This window comes from Callorhinus ursinus, unplaced genomic scaffold, assembly GCF_003265705.2.
Source record: "Callorhinus ursinus isolate GAN/ISIS: 27379988/994484 unplaced genomic scaffold, GSC_fseal_2.0 scaffold2, whole genome shotgun sequence".
In the NCBI taxonomy this organism is placed as follows: domain Eukaryota; kingdom Metazoa; phylum Chordata; class Mammalia; order Carnivora; family Otariidae; genus Callorhinus; species Callorhinus ursinus.
Genome location: NW_027397064.1, coordinates 91,684,645 through 91,705,906, shown reverse-complemented (window position 1 = coordinate 91,705,906; position 21,262 = coordinate 91,684,645). Strand labels below are relative to the sequence as shown.

Genomic DNA, 21,262 nt, shown 5'->3' with positions numbered 1-21,262 from the left:
AAACCAGATAAGTAGTCATCTATACCTAGACTTCTCATCGCCAAACCACATTTGTATTAGTATACTTGTTTGTGATCATATATGTATCTAATAAAATGTACAAAGATAAAGTTGTATTTTTGCTCAAGCTTCATTTAGCTTAATTTGAATACAGTCATGATATTTCAAATATAAAATATGGGTCTAGAACTGAATAACTAACCATAATTTGCTTTCTGCAAAATTATAGTGTGAAAATGACATCTTCATGAAAGGAAAACATTATGGAAAAAATTTAACATTCCAAACTAACTTAAAATGCCAGGAAGTGCCTTGATCTGAATCAGAGTCTATGATACCATACTGGTTTCAAGGTAATGAAGAAAAGGAGTAACAAAAATTTTTAAATGGAATCTGGAAGAAAATGTCTTTTGAGGAGCATAATAATCTTGAAATGGCTTTCTCTAGTAAACAGAAAACAGAACACAATCTCCCCAATCATAAAGCATTTCCAAAATATAAACTTTTCTTTGAAACAGCATGTGTTAATAATCAAGAAAGGGACAGTTATACACTTTTGTGGTCATATGAAAGTCCTGATAATCAGAAAAGATGGAATACTTTCTGACCATTTAGGATTTCCTAGTCCCCCAAAGATAACTGCAATTAGTACATCTGTTTTTATGTTAGCAAACTTTTGGCATTTATAGTCTGCAATAATTGTGACAAAGAGCTTCCTAACAATTTTGTAGTATCATGTCTATTTTGCATTATATGTTAAAACTATTTATTATTATTTACGTATTTAAGACAATTGATTTTTTAAATAGTAACTCTGTGCTAGGACATCTTAATAAATTCTCTTTTGTGCATTTTTGAGCTGATGCCCTCAGGTTTTCCAAATAAATAATATCAGCTGCAAATAATGATAATTTTGCCTTTTTTCTTTCTAATTTTTGCCTTTTTTGGGGGTAATTGAACTGATTAGTGCTGCCCAAATAAAGTAAACTGTGAGGTCAGTGAACATCCTTGCTCTGGATTTAAAGTTTCATAAGATACAGTGGCTTTGAGTATAGAGCACATACACACATATACATTAAGATTATTAAAAACCACATAGTCATGGATTGGAGGTATTAATCTTGTTATAACGTATACACTAACCAAAGCAATCTACAGAATCAATGCAATCCCTACTACAATACTAATGACATTTTTCACAGGACTAGAAGAATCCTAAAATTCATATGGAACTACAAAAGACCTCGAATAGCCAAAGCAATCTTAAAAAAAAAAAAGAACAAAGCCAGAGGTATCACAATCCCTGATTTCAAACTAGAATACAAAGACACAGTATTCACAGAATATGGCACTGGCACAAAAACAAACACATAGATTAATGGAATGGGATAGAGAGCCCAGAAATAAACCCACACTTACATGGTCAATTAATTTACAACAAAGGGAGCAAGAATATATGATGTGGCTAAAGACAGTTTTTTCAATAAATGGTGTTGTGAAAACTGGACAGCTACATGCAAAAAAATGAAAATGGACCACTTTCTTATACCATACACAAAAATAAAATTAAAATGGATTAAAGATCTAAATGTGAGACCTTAAACCATAAAATTCATAAAAGAAAACATATGCAGTAATCTCTTAGACATCACCCTTAGCAACATATTTATGGACTGTCTCCTCAGGCAAGGGAAACAAAAGCGAAAATAAAATATTAGGACTATACCAAACTAAAAAACTTTTGCAAAGCAAAGGAAACTATCAACAAAATAAAAAGGCAACCTAGAGAATGGGGAAAGATATTTGCCAGTGATATATCCAATAAAGGGTTAATATCCAAAATATATTAGGACTTATAAATCTCAGCACAAAAAAAGCAAACAATGTGATTAAAAGATGGGCAGAGGATCTGAATAGACATTTTATCAAAGAAGAAAAACAGATAGCCAATAGACACACGGAAAGATGCTCAATCAACATTGCTAATCATCAAGGAAATGCAAATCTGAATGTGCTGCCTTCTCCAAATCATATTTGTATTTACAGCTTCCTCTAAATATAACCCAGTCAGAATGACTAGTATCAAAAGAAATAACAAGTGTCGTCAACGATGTGGAGAAAAAGAATCCCTTGTGCACTGCTACTGGGAATTTAAATTGGTACAACCGCTGTGGAAAACAATATGGAAGTTCCTCAAAAAATTAACAAGAGAAATACCATTTGATCCAGTATTCCACTAGTGGGTATTTACTCAAAGAAAACAAAAACACTAATTCAAAATATACATGCACCCCTATGTTTATAGTAGCATCATTTACAATAGCCAAATTATCGAAGTAGCCCCAGTGTCCACTGATGAACGGATAAAGAAGATGTGGTATATAAATACAAGAAATAATCATCAGCCATAAAAAGGAATGATATCTTGCCATTTAAGACAACATGGATGGACCTAGAAGGTATTATGCTAAGTGAAATAAGACAGAGACAAACACCATATGCTTTAACTTACATGTGGAGTCTAAAAAACAAAATAAATGAACAAACAAACTAACATACTCTTAAAACACAGGGAACAAACTGGTAGTTGCCAGAGGGGAGTGGAGGTGGGTAGCTGGGTAAAATAGGTAAAGGAGATTAGGAGGTACAATCTTCCAGTTATAGAATAAATAAAACATGTAGATGAAAAGTACAGTATATGGAATAAAGTCAGTAACATTGTAATAACGTTGTATGGTGACAGATGGTCACTATACTTACCATGGTGAGCACTGAGTAATGTACAGAATTGTCAAATAACTATGTTGTACACCTGAAATTAATTTATCATTATATGTCAACTATACTTCAATAATTTAAAAATTATTAAATATTATAAAAGGATGGGTGCTGAATTTTATCAAATTACATCTCAGCATGGAGATGATATAATGAAGTTTTTCCTTTTCATTAGTAACATGACTATATTAATACATTTTCTAATATTAAACAATACTTGCTGATATGAATTCCATTTGCATCTGATTAACATATTACGTCTTTTCATGAGTTTCTGGTTTATATTAATATTGAAGATTTCTACATTCATAATCTTAAGTAAAAAAGGTCCTTTTTTTTCTGTATGATATTGTCTGATTTTGCTATCAGTGAAATGCCTTCATACAAACAATTTGGAAGGACTCCTTCTATCTCTGTTCCACAGCCCTTTAAAAAGTATCAAAACACACTAGGGTTACTTTAAAAATTTGTAGAAAGGATAAAGGAAAACATACACATACACACACACACACACACACACACACATACACAAACACACACTGGGGAAATAATGTGAGAGACTCCTATCACAGACAAAGAACTGATTTCTATAATATATAAAGATTTCCAATATATCGATAAGAAAAAAAACAGCCAGTAAGTTTAGTAGGATGAAGGGCAAAGAACATAAACAGAAATTAGCAGGAAAAAAAGTATAAATGTCTCTTACATGCATGAAAAAATGCTCAACTGCATTTAATAACATAAGAAGGCAACAGTCAGAAGACATTGGCAAGATAAAATAGTATCTGAACAGGTTGGAAAAGTGTGGGGAAAGAGACAATCTTATTGCTGGTAGGAATATAAACTAGTATAATGTTAGTAGAGCAGTCTGCAACAATATGTTTTGTTTAATCTTGATGAACTGTATAAAGAGAGAATTTAAAAATTACATTCTTTATTTTCTATTAGCTGTATTCATACTTTGGTTGCTTCAGACTTTATATATATTGTTCTTAAGAATTAGGAAAAACTTTCATGTGTTTTAAATTTGTCACTTCTATTCTTTATAGAACCTTGTAGTGCCAAAAACTTTTTAAAAGGTTAAAAAAAAAATAAACGACAACGTCAAGAAAAAAAAAACAATCTAAAAAATATAAAAATACACATGCCCTTTTGTGCCAGCAATTCCAATTCTATAAATTTATCCAACAGATTTAGTCCTGTGTGTGTGACATGAAATATTAAAATAACTCATAATTATTGAGTGCTCACTGTGTGCCACTGACTATTCAAGCCCTTTACAAATATTAGCTAATGTAAGTCTCCTAATAACTCTCTGAGATAGGAATAATTTTCTCTTTTTACAGCTGAAGACATGAAGGTATGGGGAGGTAGAGTAACTTTCGTAAAATGAAACGCGGTAAGTACTCGATATGAATATGAAAGACAGGTGGTCTAGCTCTAGTTTTCCATGCTTTTTGCCAATATAATGTACTGCCTCTCAAAACATGCAAGGATATTCATTGTGGTATTGTATGCAACAGCTATGTACCACAAACAGACGTCTATTGGTAGTAGACTCAATAAATTAGAGTGCATGCAAACAGTGGAATACATGCAGCATTTAAAAATAAAAAAAGAACGTCAAAGCTCAAAAACTGATATGGAAGGATCTCTAATAGATATTAGGTGAAGAGTGCAAACCACAGAACAATGTGTACCTTATATTACTATATATGTAGAAATAAAATGAAATAATATTATACACACATAATCACATATGGTTTTTCATGCATGGAGTATCTCCAAAAAGATACACAATTAATTGCCAACACTGGTTACCTGGGAAGGAAAATGGCTGGCTGGGAGACATGAGTGGAATGGGAACTTACTTTTCAATTTTGTACATTGTGCACATTTATCCAGTCAATACAAATAAATAATTTCAAAAATAAAATGGAAGGTAAAAAATTAAAGAAAAAAATGCCATTATCTATTTCTTTTATTTATTTTATGTATAGGTCTTTCACACATGATTTTTTTTTTAATTTTTAAAAAAGATTTATTTATTTATTTGAGAGGGAGAGAGAGAGAGCATGAGCCCAGGGGGAGGTGCAGAGAGAGAGGGAGAAGCAGGCTCCCCATGGAGCAGCGAGCCTGATGCTGGGCTTGATCCCAGGACCCTGAGATCATGACCTGAGCCGAAGGCAAATGCTTAACTGATTGAGCCACCCAGGCGCCCCACAAGATTTTACTTGAAGAAATTATTCCATAGCTACCACAGGTTTGAAAAGCACTGGAACAAAGAATGACTAATAAAACCTTAATGTTCACAGTAAATATGCAAGAATTAAAATTTATAGCAAGTAGTTTGTCATACCTGATATGTGCATTACAGTATCTTTTGGCATACTCCGTCCATGTTCCAAATTTTTGTGGAAAGAGAGCTTCAATCTGCATGAAAAGCTGTAACAATACAAGTGTTATCAATATGTCGCAACATTTTCAAGTAAATATTATTACTATGATAAATCTAGTTAAAAAAATAGTGGAGTAAAAAAGAAAATCCATCTCTTCTTTCTCAGCCTCCTCCTTTTCTTCCATCCACCCATCTTTGCCACCCTATTCTTCAGGGGTAACTGCTACACTTTTCTCTAAAATACATTTACATATTTTGTATGCCTATATAGGGATATGTATATATTCTCTTTTATTCACATGAAGATGCTATTATACATATAAAACTAGGATTCTGTCCCCTAAAACATGTCTTAGACATCATTAGAGTACATATACATCTATTTTTACTTAGTTTTAAAAATTATCTAAGCCATGGTATTACTATAATAAAGTACCATTTAAAGGCTCATAGCACCCATTATCATGTAGAAGTACTGTAAAGTATTTAAACAGTCTCCTGATCATGGACCTATAGGCTGTTCCTAGCTTTTATATAATTATAAAATTAATAACTTCAGGTAAGTCTATGTGTGTGTATGTGTGCTTATATATATGTAGGCGTAAGTATAATGTCTACATCTCATCTATCCACCATTTATCTATTTATCCATCTATCCATCCACTTACCCACCCACCTGCCAATTGGTATTTCCATTAGATGAATCTGTAGGATATATTTTTAGAAATGAAATAGGTGTGTTTAAGATATATGCTTTTTGAAGTTTGATGGATGTTATTGTGTTCCACTGCAAAAAGGAGGTCCCATCAATAGTATCATGAAATCTTTTCATTTTTATAACTTTGATACACTGCACATAGTAGTGTCTCATTGTTATTTTAGTATACATTTTTAAAACACCTGCTTTAGTGAGAAATAATTCATATACCACTTTCATTATTCACACTTTTAAAGTGTACAATTCAGTGGCTCTTAGTATATTCACAAAATGCCTCAATCACCACTATCTAATTCTTAAATATTTTTATCACTACAGACAGGAACGCCATACCCATTACTAGTCATTTCCCATTCTCTCTCTCCCTCAATCCTGGCAATCACTAATCTGATTCCTATTTCCATTACTTCGCCTTTCTGGATATTTCACATAAAGAGAATTATACAATATGTAGCCTCTGTGTCCGACTTCATTCACTTAGCATAATGCTTTCAAGGTTCATCCATGTTTTAGAATGTATCAGTATTTCATTCCTTTTTATGGCTGCATTTTCAATATCCATTCATCAGTTATGGACACTGGTTTCTTACTTTTTTGGATATTACAAATAATACTACTATGAACATCTGTATACAGTTTTTTTTGTGAACATATGTTTTCAGTTTTTTGTGTGTAAACTTAAAAATGGAATTGCTACATCTTATGGTAATTCTATTTTTAACTTTCTAAGTAATTGCCAGTGTGTTATCCAAGGATTGAAATATATAGCTGTATATGTCTCCATTAAAAAAAGAAAATAGATCTCATGGGGCACCTGGGTGGCTCAGTCAGTTAAACGTCTGCCTTCAACTCAGGTCATGATCCCAGGGTCCTGGGATCGAGCCCCGTGTCAAGCTCTCTGCTCAGCGGGGAGCCTGCTTCTCCTTCTCCCTTGCCCCTTCCCTTGCTAGTGCTCTCTCTCTCTCTGTCAAATAAATAAATAAAATCTTGAAAAAAAAAAGATCTCAAATCAATCATCTAACTTTCCACCTTAAGACACTGGGAAAGAAGGAGTACACAAAACGCAAAACAGACAGAAGGAGTAACATAATGAAGACTAGAATGGAAATAAACAACATAGAGATTGGAAAAACAACAGAAAAAATAATCAATGAAACCAAATACTGGTTTTGATAAGAATGAGAAAATTGACAAAATTTTAGCTTACATTAACCAAATTAAAAAAGAGAGAGAGAAAAGACTCAAGTTACTAAAATCACAAATAAAGGAGGGGACATTACTATCAACCTCACAGAAACACAAAGGATTATAAGGGAATATTATGAACAACTGTATGCTAATAACTTAGATACCTTAGATAAAATGGAAAAATTCCTATAAAGATATGTATCAAACTTGCTCAAGAAGAAATATACAATTGAATAGACATAATATTCAGTGAACAGACTGAATGATTAATTCAAAAACTATCCACAAAGAAAAAACTCAGGCCCAGATGGGTTCACCACCAAATTCTACCAAACATTTAAAAAAGAAGTAATACCAGTGTTTCACAAACTCCTCTTAGAAACAGAAAAGGAGAGAATACTTCCCACCTCATTCTGTAAAACCAGTATTGCCTTGACACCAAAACCAAAGATATAACGATAAAACTACAGATCACTATTTTTGTGAACATACACACAAAAATCATCAACAAAATAGAGCAAACTGAATCCAGGAACAAAGAAAAAGGATGACATCCAGTCAAGAGAGATTTATCATGGAATATAAAGTTGGTTTAACATCTGAAAATCAATGAACTTAATACACCCTATCAACAGCTGTCTCCCACGCTTGGCTTACTAATCAATAATAAAAATGGCTACTGTATGTTGAGTGCTTACCATGTGCCAGGGCACATAGCAAGATACTTTCAAACCAGTATTTCCTTTAAATTTAAACCCTACAAGACAAAAAGTACATTTTTTTCTGTAACTCAGTGTTCGTTAATGGAAAGGGCTTCTCTAGGTTACAATGACCCTTATAGACTCATAAGAATTTCACCTGTCATTTCTTCCTCCCAACCCCTTAACTACTCCACACTCTGCACAGCTCTTAGAGTGGTAAAGGTAAATGGGGGTATCAAACAAATGCCTTATTTCTCCATCCAAGTAGTTATTCTACCTGATCTGAATATAAGTTTAGATACCTATACCTTCCCAGACTACGGATCTTTTTTTTTTTATTTAACATTTATTTGTTTATCTTAGAGAGAGAGTGCAAGTAGGGATAACGGCAGAGGGAGAGGGAGAGGAGAATCTCGGGTAAACTCTGTGCTCAGTGTGGAGCCCTAAGCAGGGCTCATCCCACAACCCCGAAATCATGATCTGAGCCAAAACCAAGAGTCTGATGCCCAACTGACTGAGCCACCCAGGTGCCCCCAAAACATGTATCTTGAAGTAAAAGAGAAACAGAAAGAAGTTCTGTAATGCAATTCAAAAGATACAAAATAGATTAAACTCCAATCCTAAATTATATCCTTATAATGTCAAACAAACTGGACAAATGAAGACTAAAACCATGTAAGAATCACAAGAAAACAAATGTGATGAAAATTACAAATGTATACTAAATATGAAAACCTTATGCTGAAAGTAAAAACTATTTTTTTCTACACATGTACAAGCACAGGTAAGTTTCACATGTAAACAGAGAAAACGGTCATAGAAAAGATACATTTAACCATTAATAGCCATCTAGAAATTCCCAATGATTATTTTTGGTGAAAGACTTCTTTTAAGCCAAAATTTAAGGACTTTAATACCTCTTCAGGCCTTCCCAAAGCTGGAGTTCCTGTAAGAAGAATGGCTCGTTTGGCTTTCTGTACTATTGGCAATAAAATCTTGCTGCGGGTTGCGTTCCTGGACTTCATGTAGTGTGATTCATCCACTATAACTATGTTGAATTTCTGATTATTCAATGCATCTATCAAAGTCTCTGCATCTGCGGTTAAAAGACCATAACCCAGAACTGTCACTTTGCTGGTTGATATTCTCCTAGAAAAGAAAAAAAATCAATGTAATTTAAAAAATATTTCAGTAACCAAATTATCCATAAACAACACAACTCTTTGGGAGAAGGAAAACAAAGAAAATAAGGGGAAAAATAAAAGGGATGGTATTACACTGCTAAACCTCAATTTCTCTTAAGACTTTAGTTTTCAGGTATGATTAACCAGAATCCAAAATTTAAAGGATAACCAAAACCAAATATTTGGTTAAATGGTCTTTGGAAGAGTTTGACATCCACCAAGCCACATTTTACTAGGATAAGGACATTACTCTCTAAGAATATTTATTTCCAGGCATCTAGAATCATAGATAAAGTGGATATGCAAATATTAATTGACTATTCATTGAAGTCTTCCCACAAAGAGGATAGCAATATTTTTCAAGCCAGGTGCTATTGGAATTTTGAAGACAATACTTAGTATTGCAGGGCTGTCCAGTGTACTGCAAGGCATTTCATATTCCTGGACTGTCACATTAAAGGCCAGCAGAATGCTTGAAATTGTGACAACAAAAATTCACTGGCTGAGGGGTGATCCAAAGCATGGGAAAGAGGAGAGGAGGATACAACTTTATGCAGACAAACACTGGACTAAAGAGATTGCTCATATTTTGAACTACTTAATTATTCACACATCTATAGTATTTTTTCCTATGTTGTAATGAAATTATTCATGTACATATTTATCTCCCTTGCTACCTCATAAAACTGATGAGGACAAAGAATGTATCTTATTCATCTTTGTATGTATAGTGATAGGCTCCTAACCAGTTTGTAGAATGAAATAACTGGACAAATAAATGCATTAATAATAAAACACATTACTTTTGCATTTTCTATATCACCAGTAAAAATATACAGGATAGAGTCAATCTTCTGCAGTTCCTCTTCCTAAGAGAAATGGCAGAGCTCCTAAATAGCACAATACAACGACACAACAATTGCATTTAAAAATTTTTTTCAACTTATTTTTAAAATTTTAATTCCAGTGTAGTTAACAACAGCGTTATATTAGTTTCAGGTGTATAATATAGTGATTCAACAATTCCATATATCACCCAGTAACCATCAAGATAAGTTTACCCTTAATCCTCTTCACCTCTTTCATTCATCCACCCCCCCACCTCCCCTCTGATAAGCATCTATTTGTTCTCTACAGATAAGAGTCTGTTTCTTGGTTTGTCTCTTTTCTCCTTGTTCATTTGTTTTGTTTCTTAAATACCACACACAAGTGAGATCATATGATATCTGTCTTTCTCTGATTGGCTTATTTCACTTAGTATTATACTCTATAACACAGCAGGTTGGTGTAAATGGCAAGATTTCATTCTTTTTTATGGCTGAATAGTATCCCATCATGTATATACCACATCTTCTTCATCCATTCATCCGTCAATGGACATTTGGGCTGATTCCATAATTTGGGTATCGTAAATAATGCTGCAAAAAAATTGGAGTGTGTATATCCTTTGGAATTAGTGTTTTCATATTCTTAGGGGAATACCCAGTAGTGTGATCATATGGTAGTTTTCTTTTTTTTTTTTTTTAATTTAAATTCAACTTGGTTAACATATAGTATAGTATTGGTTTCAGGAATAGAATTTATTGATTCATCACTTACATATAACACCCAAGTGTCCTCTTTAATGCCCATCACCCATTTAGCACATTCTCCCAGGCACCTCCCCTCCCTCAACCCTTAGTTTCTTCTCTATAGTTAAGAGTCTCTTATGGTTTGCTCCCTCCCTGTTATCTTATTTTATTTTTCCTTTCCTTCCTCTGTGTTAATCTGTATTGTTTCTTAAATTCCACATGAGTGAAATCATACAGTATTTTTCTTTCTCTGACTGACTTATTTCGCTTACCATAGTATACTCTAGTTCCAACCACGTTGTTGCAAATGGCAAGATTTCATTCTTTCAGATTGCCAAGTAATAGTCCATAGTTTATATATACCACATCCTCTTTATCCATTCATCAGTCAACGGACATTTGGGCTCTTTCCATAATTTGGCTATTCTTTTTTTTTTTTAGATTTTATTTATTTATTTGACAGAGAGATAGCGAGAGCAGGAACACAAGCAGGGGGAGTGGGAGAGGGAGAAGCAGGCTTCCCGCTGAGCAGAGAGCCCAACCTGGGGCTCAATCCCAGGACCCTGGGATCATGACCTGAGCTGAAGGTAGACGCTTAACGACCGAGCCACCCATACGCACCATAATTTGGCTATTCTTGATAGTGCTATTACAAAGTTGGGGTGCATGTGCCTCTTTCAATCAGCATTTTCGTATCCTTTGGATAAATATCTAGTAGTGCAATTGCTGGGTTGTAGGGTTATTGTTTTAACTTTTTGAGGAACCTCCATACTGTTTTCCAGAATGGCTGCACCAGTTTGCATTCCCACCAACAGTTACAAAAGGTTCCCCTTTCTCTGCAACCTCGCCAACGTCTGTTGTTTCCTGAGTTGTTCATTTTAGCCATTCTGACAGGTGTGAAGTGGTATTTCATTATGGTTTTGATTTGTATTTCCCTGATGATAAGTGATGTTGAGCATTTTTTTTTTTTATGTGTCTATTAGCCTCTGGATGTTTTCTTTGGAAAAGTGTCTATTTATGCCTTCTGCCCAACTCTTAACTGACCATTATTTGTTTTGGGGGGTATTAAGTTTGATAAGTTCTTTATAGATTTTGGATACTAGCCCCTTATCTGATATATCATTTGCAAATACCTTTTTCCATTCCATCAGTTGCCTTTTAGTTTTGTTGATTGTTTCCTTTGCTGTGCAGCTTTTATTCCTTTGCTGTGCAGAAGATATTTATTCAGGGCGCCTGGGTCGCTCAGTTGGTTAAGCGACTGCCTTCGGCTCAGGTCATGATCCTGGAGTCCCGGGATCGAGTCCCACAACAGGCTCCCTGCTCAGCAGGGAGTCTGCTTCTCCCTCTGACCCTCCCCCCTCTCATGTACTCTCTCTCTCTCAAATAAATAAATAAATCTTTAAAAAAAAAAAGAAGATATTTATTCATTTATAAAACCGGCTGAACCAGTAGTATACTGAACAACAGTGGTGAGAATGGACATCCCTGTTGTGTTCCTGATCTTAGGGGAAAAGCTTTCAGGTTTTCCCCACTAAGGATGGTATTACCTGTGGGTCTTTTGTATATGGCCTTTATGATCCGGAGTTATGTTCTTTCTATCCTTACTCTTTTCAGGGTTTTCATTAAGAACGGATGCTATGTTGGGGCACCTAGGTGGCTCAGTCATTAAGCATCTGCCTTCGGCTCAGGTCATGATCCCAGGGTGCTGAGATCGAGCCCCGCATCAGGCTCCCTGCTCGGCGGGAACCCTGCTTCTCCCTTTCCCACTCCCTATGCTTGTGTTCCTTCTCTCGCTGTGTCTCTCTCTGTCAAATAAATAAATAAGATCTTTAAAAAAAAAAAGGATGCTATGTTTTGTTGAATGCTTTCTCTACATCTATTGAGAAGACATATTGTTCTTACTCTTCATTAACATAATCCTGTTGATTAATTTGTGGATATTGAACTACTCCTGCAGCCCAGAAATAAATCATACTTGATTATGGTGAATAATCCTTTTAATGTACTGTTGGATTCAATTAGCTAGTCTCCTGTTGAGAATTTTTGGATCCATGCTCATCAAGGATACTGGTCTGTAATTCTCCTTTTTAGTGGGGTCTTTGTCTTATTTTGAAATCAAGGTGATGCTGGCCTCATTTAATGAGTTTGGAAGTTTTCCCTACATTTTTATTTTTTGGAACAGCTTCAGAAGAATAGGAATTAATTCTTTAAATGTTTGGTAGAATTCCTCAGGGAAGCCATCCAACCTTGGACTCTTGTTTGTTGGGAGATTTTTGATTACTGATTCAATTTCTTTCCTGGTTATGGGTCTATTCAAATTTTCTATTTCTTCCTGTTTCAGTCTTGGTAGTTTATATGTTTCTAGGAATGTGTCCATTTCTTGCAGATTGCTCAATTTTTTGGCATATAATTGCTCATACTATTCTCTTACAATTGTATTTCTGCAGTGTGGTTGTGATCTCTCCTCTTTCATTCATGTTTTTATTTATTTGGGTCCTTCCTCTTTTCTTTTTGGATAAATCTGGGTAGGCGTTTCTCAATTTCATTAATTCTTTCAAAGAACCAGCTTCTAGTTTCATCGATCTGTTCTACTGGTTTTTTTTTTAATTTCTATATCATTTATTTATGTTCTAATCTTAATTATTTCCCTTCTTTTGTTGGTTTTAGGCATTATTTGCTTGTCTTTTTCCATCTCCTTTAGGTGTAAGGTTAGGTTTTGTATTTGAGGCTTTTCTTGCTTCTTGAGGAAGACCTTCCCTCTTAGGACTGCCTTTGCCACATCCCAAAGGTTTTGGACTGTTATGTTTTCATTTTCATTTGCTTCCATGTATTTTTTAATTTCTTCTTTAATTTCCTGGTTAACCCATTCATTCTTTAGTAGGATGTTCTTTAACCTCCATGTATTTGTGGTCTTTCCAAATTTTTACTTGTGGTCGTAAGTTTCATAGCATTGTGGTCTAAAATATGCATGGTATGATCTCAATTTTTTTGTACCCATTAAGGCCTGAGTTGTGACCCAGCATGTAATCTCTTCTGGACAATGATCCATGTGCACTCAAAGACAATGTGTATTCTGCTGCTTTAGGATGAAATGCTCTGAATATGTCTGTTAAGTCCATCTGGTCCAATGTGTCATTCAAAGCCCTTGTTTACTTGTTGATCTTCTGCTTAGATGACCTGTCTGATGCTGTGAGTGGGGTGTTAAAGTCCACTATTAATGGGGCGCCTGGATGGCTCAGTTGGTTAAGCAGCTGCCTTCGGCTCAGGTCACAATCTCAGGACTGAGATTGAGCCCCACATTGGTTGGATTCCCTGCTCAGTGGGGAGTCTGCTTCTCCCTCTCCCTCTGCTGCTCCCCCTGCTTGTGTGCTCTTTTAAATAAATAAAATCTTTAACAAAAATAAAGTCCCCTATTATTATTGTATTATCAATGAGTTTAAGTTTGTTACTAACTGATTTATATAATTGGCTGCTCCCAAGTTGGGGGCAAAAATATTTACAATTTTTAGATCTTCTTGTTGGATAGACCCCTTTATTATGATATAGTGTCCTTCTTCATCTCTTGTTACAGACATTGTTTTAAAATCTAGTTTGTCTGATATAAGTATGGCTGCTCCAGCTTTCTTTTGATGTTCATTAGTATGATAGATGGTTGTCCATCCCCTCACTTTCCATCTGGAGGTGTCTTTGGGTCTAAAATGAGTCTATTGTAAGCAGCATATCAATGGGTCCTGTTTTCTTTAACCACTCTGATACCCTATGTCTTTTCACTGAAGCATTGAGTCCATTTACATTCAGAGTAGTTATTGAGAGATATGGATTTACTGCCATCATATTACCAGTAAAGTTGCTGTTCCTGTGGATTGTGTCTGTTCCTTTCTAGTCTTTGTTGCTTTTCGTCTCTCCTTCCTGCTCAAAGGGTCCCCTTTAGTATTTCTTGCAGAACTGGTTTAGTGTTCATGAACTCCTTTGGTTTCGCTTGTCTTAGAAACTCTATCTCCTTCTATTCTGAATGACAGCCTTGCTGGATAAAGTATTCTCATCCTCATATTTTCCCCATTTAGCATGTTGAATATATCATAACACTCCTTTCTGGCCTGCCAACTTTCTTTGGACAGGTCTGCTGCTACTACCCTTGTAGGTTAAGGACCTTTTGTCCCTAGCTGCTTTCAGAATTCTCTCTTTATCTTTGAATTTTGCAAGTTGCACTATGATATATCTTGGTGTTTACCTGTTTTTATTGATTTGGAGGGTAGTTCTCTGTGCCTCTTAGACTTGAATGCCTGTTTCCTTTCCCAGATTAGGGAAGTTCTCAACTATAATTTATTCAAATAAACCTTCTGCCCCTTTTTCCTGCTCTTCTTTTTCTGGAACTCCTTTGATACAGATATTATTGTGCTTTGTGGAGTCACTGAGTTCTCTAAGTCTCAATTCATGATCTAATAGTTTTATTTCCCTCTTTTTTTCATTATTTTCCATAATTTTATCTTCTGTATCACCTATTCAATCCTCTGCTTCTTCCATCCTCATTGTGAGTACATTTAATCGGTTTTGAATCTCAGTTGTAGCATTTTTTATTTTGGCCTGACTAGTTTTTAGGTGTTGTATAGCTACAGCCAGGGTTTCTCTGGTGTCTTCTATGTTTCTTTCACGCCCAGCTAGTATTCTCATGACTGTTCTAAATTCTTATTCAGATATACTACTTATATCTGTTTTGATCAAATCTCTGCTTGTGATTTCTTTTTGATCTTTCTTTTGGGGAGAATTCCTCCACATTGTCATTTAGGTTTCTGTATTTTGCATATTATGAAAACTTGTTATGTTTCCTGCTCCTGAGAGTAATACTATATTAAGAAGGGGTCACACACTGTCCAGGGGCTGGCATGTCAGGAAGTGTTTCTGGAGTATGCTGTGTGCACTCTGCTATTGTGCTTTGGCTGCTCATTCCCACAGATCAGTCCTCTACAGAGTTCCTCCTTGCTTGCAGTGGGGAGTGTTTGGACCTTTAACTAGGTGTGCTTTGATTTATTTGTTAAGATAAGCCAGATTTAAAAATGGTGTGGGGACCCCTGGGTGGCTGTTGGCTGGGGGTCCTACTCTTAGTTTTGGCTCAGGCCATGATTTCAGGGTTGAGGAATCAAGCCCCATGTTGGGCTCCCTGCTCAGCAGGGGGCTTGCTTGTGTTTCACTCCCTCTGCCCCTCCCCCTGTTTGCACACACTCTTTCTAAAATAAGTAAGTAAATCTTAAAAAAATCCAAAAAAATGAGAAAAGGAAACAAACCAATAAACTAAAGGCCTGATACCAAAGAAAAAAGAAAAGAAAATATAAAAAATTTAAAATTAAAATTAAAAACTAAGGAAAAAATAAAAATAAATAAAAAGAGAAAGCCTGGTTTTATTTCCACCAAAACTGAAGCTGACATTTTGGAGCACTTTGATGTTGAGTTGTATAAGTTCTTTATTTTTTTTGGATTCTATTCCTTAATCACACAGGTCATTTCCAAATGTCTTCCATTCAGCAGGCTGCCTTTAGATTTATTGATGGTTTCCTTAACTGTGCAGAAGCTTTTTATTTTGATGTAATCCCAATAGTTTATTTTTGCTTTTGTTTCCCTTGCCTCAGGAGACATATCTAGAAAAAAGTTGCTAGAGCTGATTCAGAGAAATTATTGCCCATGCTCTCTTGGAGGATTTTTATAGTTTCGGGTCTCACATTTAGGTCCTTAATCCATTTTGAGTTTATTTTTCTATATGATGTAAGAAGTAGTCCAGTTTTGGGGTGCCTGGGTGGCACAGTCGGCTAAGCATCTGCCTTCAGCTCAGGTCATGATCCCAGAGTCCTGGGATCGAGTCCCGCATCAGGCTCCTTGCTCAGTGGGGATCCTACTTCTCCCTCTGCCTGCTGCTCCCCCTGCTTATACTCTCTCTCTTTCTCTGTCAAATAAATAAATGAAATCTTTAAAAATTTTTTTAAAAAAGAAAGTAGTCCAATTTCATTCTTTTGCATGTTGCTGTCCAGTTTTCTCAGCATGATTTGTTGAAATACTGTCTTTTTCCCATTGCATATTCTTGCCTCCTTTGTCGAAGATTAATTGACCATATAATTATGGGTTTATTTCTGGGTTTTCTATTCTGTTACACTGATTGATGTGTGTCAATTTTTGTGCCAGTACCATACTGTTTTGATTACTATAGCTTTGTATTATAACTTGAAGTCTGGAATTATGATGTCTCCAGTTTTGTTTTGTTTTTTTTCAAGACTGCTCTGGCTATTCAGGGTCTTTTGTGGTTCCAAATAAAATTTAGGATTGTTTATTCCAGTTCTGTTAAAAATGTGGTTGGTATTTTGATAGGGATTGCATTCATTGTGTAGATTGCTTTGGGTAGTAAAGACATTTTAACAATATTTATTCTTCCAATCCATGAGCAGAGAATGTATTTCCATTTCTTTGTGTTGTCCTCAATTTCTTTCATCAATGTTTTATAGTTTTCAGAGTACAGGTCTTTCACCTCTTTGGTTAAGTTTATTTCTAGGTATCTTACTATTTTTGGTGCAACTATAAATGGGATTGTTTTCTTGATTTCTCTTTCCGCTGCTTCATTATTAGTGTATAGACATGCAATAGATTTCTGTACATTTTGTGTCTTGTGATATTACTGAATTCATTTATCAGTTCTAGTAATTTTTTGGTGGAGTCTTTATAGTTTTATATATAGCATATCACATCATCTGCAAATAGTGAAAGTTTTACTTCTTCCTTTCCAATTTGGATGCCTTTTTGTCTGTTTGCTGTGGCTAGGACTTTCTGTACTATGTTGAATAAAAAAGTGAGAATGGACATCCCTGTCTTGTTCCCGACCTTAGGGAAAAGCTCTCAGCTTTCCCCATTAATGATGATGTTAGCTGTGGGTTTTTCATATAAGAACTTTATTATGTTGAGGTATGTTCTCTCTAAACCTACTTTGTTGAGGGTTTTTATTATGAATGAATCTTGTAGTTGTCAAATGCTTTTTCTGCATCTATTAAAATGATCATATGGTTCTTATCTGTTCTCTTAGTGATGTGATGTAATGGAACTTGTTGACTGATTTATGAATACTAAACCATCCCTGCATCCTGGAAATAAATCCCAATGGATCCTGGCAAATGATTTAAAAAAAATATATTGTTGGATTTACTCTGCTAGTATTTTGTGTTTTTTTGTTTTTTTTTTTTGAGGATTTTGCATCTATGTGCATAAGGGATATTGGCATGCAGTTCTCTTTTGGTGGTCTTTTTTCTGGTCTTGGTATCATGGTAATGGTGACCTAATAGAATGATTTGGAAGTTTTCCTTACTTTTCTGTTTTCTGGAATAGTTTGAGAAGAATAGGTATTAATGCTTCTTTAAATGTTTGGGAGAGGGGTACCTGGGTGGCTCAGTGGTTAAGTGTCCAACTTCTGATTTCAGCTTGGGTTGTGATCTCAGGGTTGTGGGATCGGGCCCCATGTCGGGCTTCACATTGAGCATCAAGCCTGCTTGGTATTCTTTCTCTCCCTCTCCCTCTGTCCCTCCACTGCTCTGCCCCCAGCTTGCATACTCTATCTCTCTAAAATAAATTAAAAAATCTTAAAAAAAAAATGTTTGGTAGAATTCTACTGTGAATTGATCTGCTCCTGGACTTTTGTTTGAGTTTTTGAATACTGATTCAAATACATTGCTGGTAACTGGCCCGTTCAAATTTTCTATAATCTCTTGTAATCTTATGTATTTCCAGAGTGTTGGTTGTTATACCTCCTTCCTCATTTTTGATTTTTTAAATTTAAAACCTCTCTCTCTTTTTATGAGTCTTTTGTTTGTTTGTTTTTAAAGTATTATCTCCACTTATTATTTTTTTCCCGGAGAATAGTTTTCCTTCAGTCTTGAATGTCTTAGCTCCTCACATGGGCTTTGGTGTCACACACACAGGTCTAAATCGGGATGGGGGTGTTCAGTTCTTCTTTGCTTCAGGAGAGCAATTCCTGACTACCTTGCTGTGTATGGTACAACTCACACAGGAATGTAGTTTCACATACAGCTTGGGGAGAACACAGGCATTGAAGATACTCACTTTGGAAATGTCCCTGACTACGGTTGCCCTCTACTATGTTTTGAGTAACGAATTTCTTAATGGCTTTCTTCTTGGGCACACAACAGGCATAGTTGGTGCAGTGAAGTGTCTGCACGTGGCTGTGGCCCTTTTTGGCACAACAATTATTCCTTCTTTTCTGGGTCATCTTGGAAGTGAGGACCCAAGAGAGGACGGATCACTGTGTTTTCATTTGCATTACTCTCTTAGCAATTTTTTATTTCTTCTTTGACTTCTTGGTTGATCCATTTATTATTTAGGAACATGTTATTTAACCTCCATGCATTTGTGTTCTTTCCAGATTATTTGTTGTGGTTGATTTCTAGTTTCATAGTGTTGTGATCAGAAAAGATGCATGGTAGTATCTAGATCTTTTTGAAATTGTTCAGACTTGTTTTGTGGTCTAATATGGGATCTATTCTGGAGAATGTTCCAAAGTGAACTTGAAAAGAATGTGTATTAAGCTGTTTTAGGATGGAATGTTTTGAGTATATCTGTTAAATCCATCTGGTCGAGTGTGTCATTCAAAGCCACTGTTTCCTTGTTGATCTTCTGTTTGGATGATCTGTTTATTTAATGTAAGTGACGTGTTAAAGACCACTACTATTATTGTACTACTATTGAGTAGTTCCTTTATTTTTGTTAATAAATATTTTATGTATTTGGGTGTTCCCATATTGTGTGCATAATATTAATAATCGCATGTTTTTCTTAATGTCAACTACATTTTAAGCCCTGGGTAAATCTATCTAATATAGAGACTTAAAATTTTCTTTTTGTAGTCAAATGCTAGGAAAGCTTTCAGAAGAAAAGTGTAGAATAAATATTACTAACTTAGGTATACTGAGAACCATATACAGAAGACAAGGGCTTGAACATCCACTGAGAACAGTCCAGGCATAAGGGGCATATGCCAAAAGGAGTTACATGTATTTTTGGTAAATACATGTTGCCAGATATTGGTATATATCTAAAGTTGTTTCTTAAGCACCTGGAAGACATTGGCTAAGTTTCTCTTTCCCTAAGGTGACATCCTTGAGAAAATTTATACTCTGGGTTGTAGTACTATCTAACAGATACCAAATGTTATCCAAATAAAAATATTCGCCTCTACTTAATTGTAGAAAATTATTTCCTAAAAAATAAGGAAAACTATATGAACTAAACAAAAGATGACAGAAGATATATATTTTAAGAAAATTAAATGTAAACTTTCAGATAAAATATAGCTAACAAAAAGTGGCTATAAATACCTCAGTTCATTCTACATTCTCTAAATCCTTAAGTCTTAAATTTTATACAGTTTTACTGAAGAAGAGGAAATTTATAATTATTGCCAACATTTTATTTTGACCATGCAAATACTGTCCAAATTTCCTTAGACCCATAAAAATATATTTTATAGAATTTTAGTTCAAAGGTCAAAAGAGAAAAGGCCTCCAACTATTTTGTCAGGACATTCACAAAGGCCAAAATTATTTCTACAAATAGTCTTTATGTTAACAATCCTAGAGAACACAATACAATAAAATCATAATAAAAAATGTAACTATTAACAGACATTTATTTCAAATATGTATATTGCCTTTTATTTGAGGCTCAGAAAGTGGTAATTTTGAACTTCTGGAAACATGATAATTTGCATAACTCACCTAGAAACACAATGTAACAAATTAATATTCAAATAGATTGGTTTATCCCAATGGCTAGAAAACAAATTTTAAAAAACCAGTAGCTATTTTATGATTTATTTTTGAGGAGATACTTCAAATAATCACAAAGCGAGAATATTCAATATAGAAAATATTAAAATTATAAATATAATAAAGAAAATAAAACTGGTTAATACTAATTTTGAGTTATATATAAAACTTGCATATTAACCAACAACTTGGAAAGGGAAATCTGCCATTGATGCAGACAACAAAAGCTCACAACGTTCAAATCAATCATTGAAAAGTTGGGAAATTTAATTTCCAACCACAAAATCATTAGCTTTAAGTATATTTAAAATATTTATAAAATAGATATATTACATAAATCTTCAAAAGTATACGTATTTACATTTAAAAATATATCATAAAGGAATTAAACATCAAATATACTGTTGGGTTTCAGATAAATAATTCATATTTAAAAATGTAAAATAAAATTCTCCACACTATTCTCTTAGTTCCAAATTATGACTTACAGATTGTACTTTATTCCAAACATCAGTATATACTAAATACATGGAAAGCTTTTTTCTCCCCCCCCTTTAATGATGAAAAAATCGTTCTTACCCCACGTCAGTTTTATTCTGAATAACACTGATATCTTCTGGACCCAGCTCTGGGATCCATTTCTCTATTTCTTCCATCCAGGGATATCGCAAAGATGAAGGGACCACTATTAAAAGAGGCCATTCCTCCTTATAGAAGTAAGCAATTGCAATTGCCTGGATTGTCTTTCCTAGACCCATCTAAAATAAAAATAAATTAGAAATACATAAATATATAAGTAAATAAATGCTGAAATATTTTGAATGAAAATATTAATCAAATATTTACTTAAGAGTATTATCATCAAATATGACCTCACTGATATGAGGAATTCTTAATCTCAGGAAACAA

At 34.6% G+C, this 21,262-nt stretch overlaps 1 protein-coding gene across 5 annotated transcripts in view; it reads right to left on the bottom strand.

The window, feature by feature from the left end:
• ZRANB3 (zinc finger RANBP2-type containing 3) overlaps nucleotides 1-21,262 on the bottom strand; it is a 311,788-nt gene that overhangs the window by 127,369 nt on the left and 163,157 nt on the right. For 4 of the 5 annotated variants that reach the window (XM_073884606.1, XM_025856866.2, XM_073884610.1 and 1 more), the window contains 3 exons: nucleotides 20,933-21,111; nucleotides 8,704-8,935; nucleotides 5,141-5,226 (listed from right to left, as the gene is read on the bottom strand). In XM_073884606.1, coding sequence (XP_073740707.1) covers nucleotides 5,141-5,226; nucleotides 8,704-8,935; nucleotides 20,933-21,111 — 497 coding nt within the window. Of the gene's footprint in view, nucleotides 1-5,140; nucleotides 5,227-8,703; nucleotides 8,936-20,932; nucleotides 21,112-21,262 lie in introns of those variants that run through there. The other variant, XM_073884626.1, reaches the window with a different exon arrangement.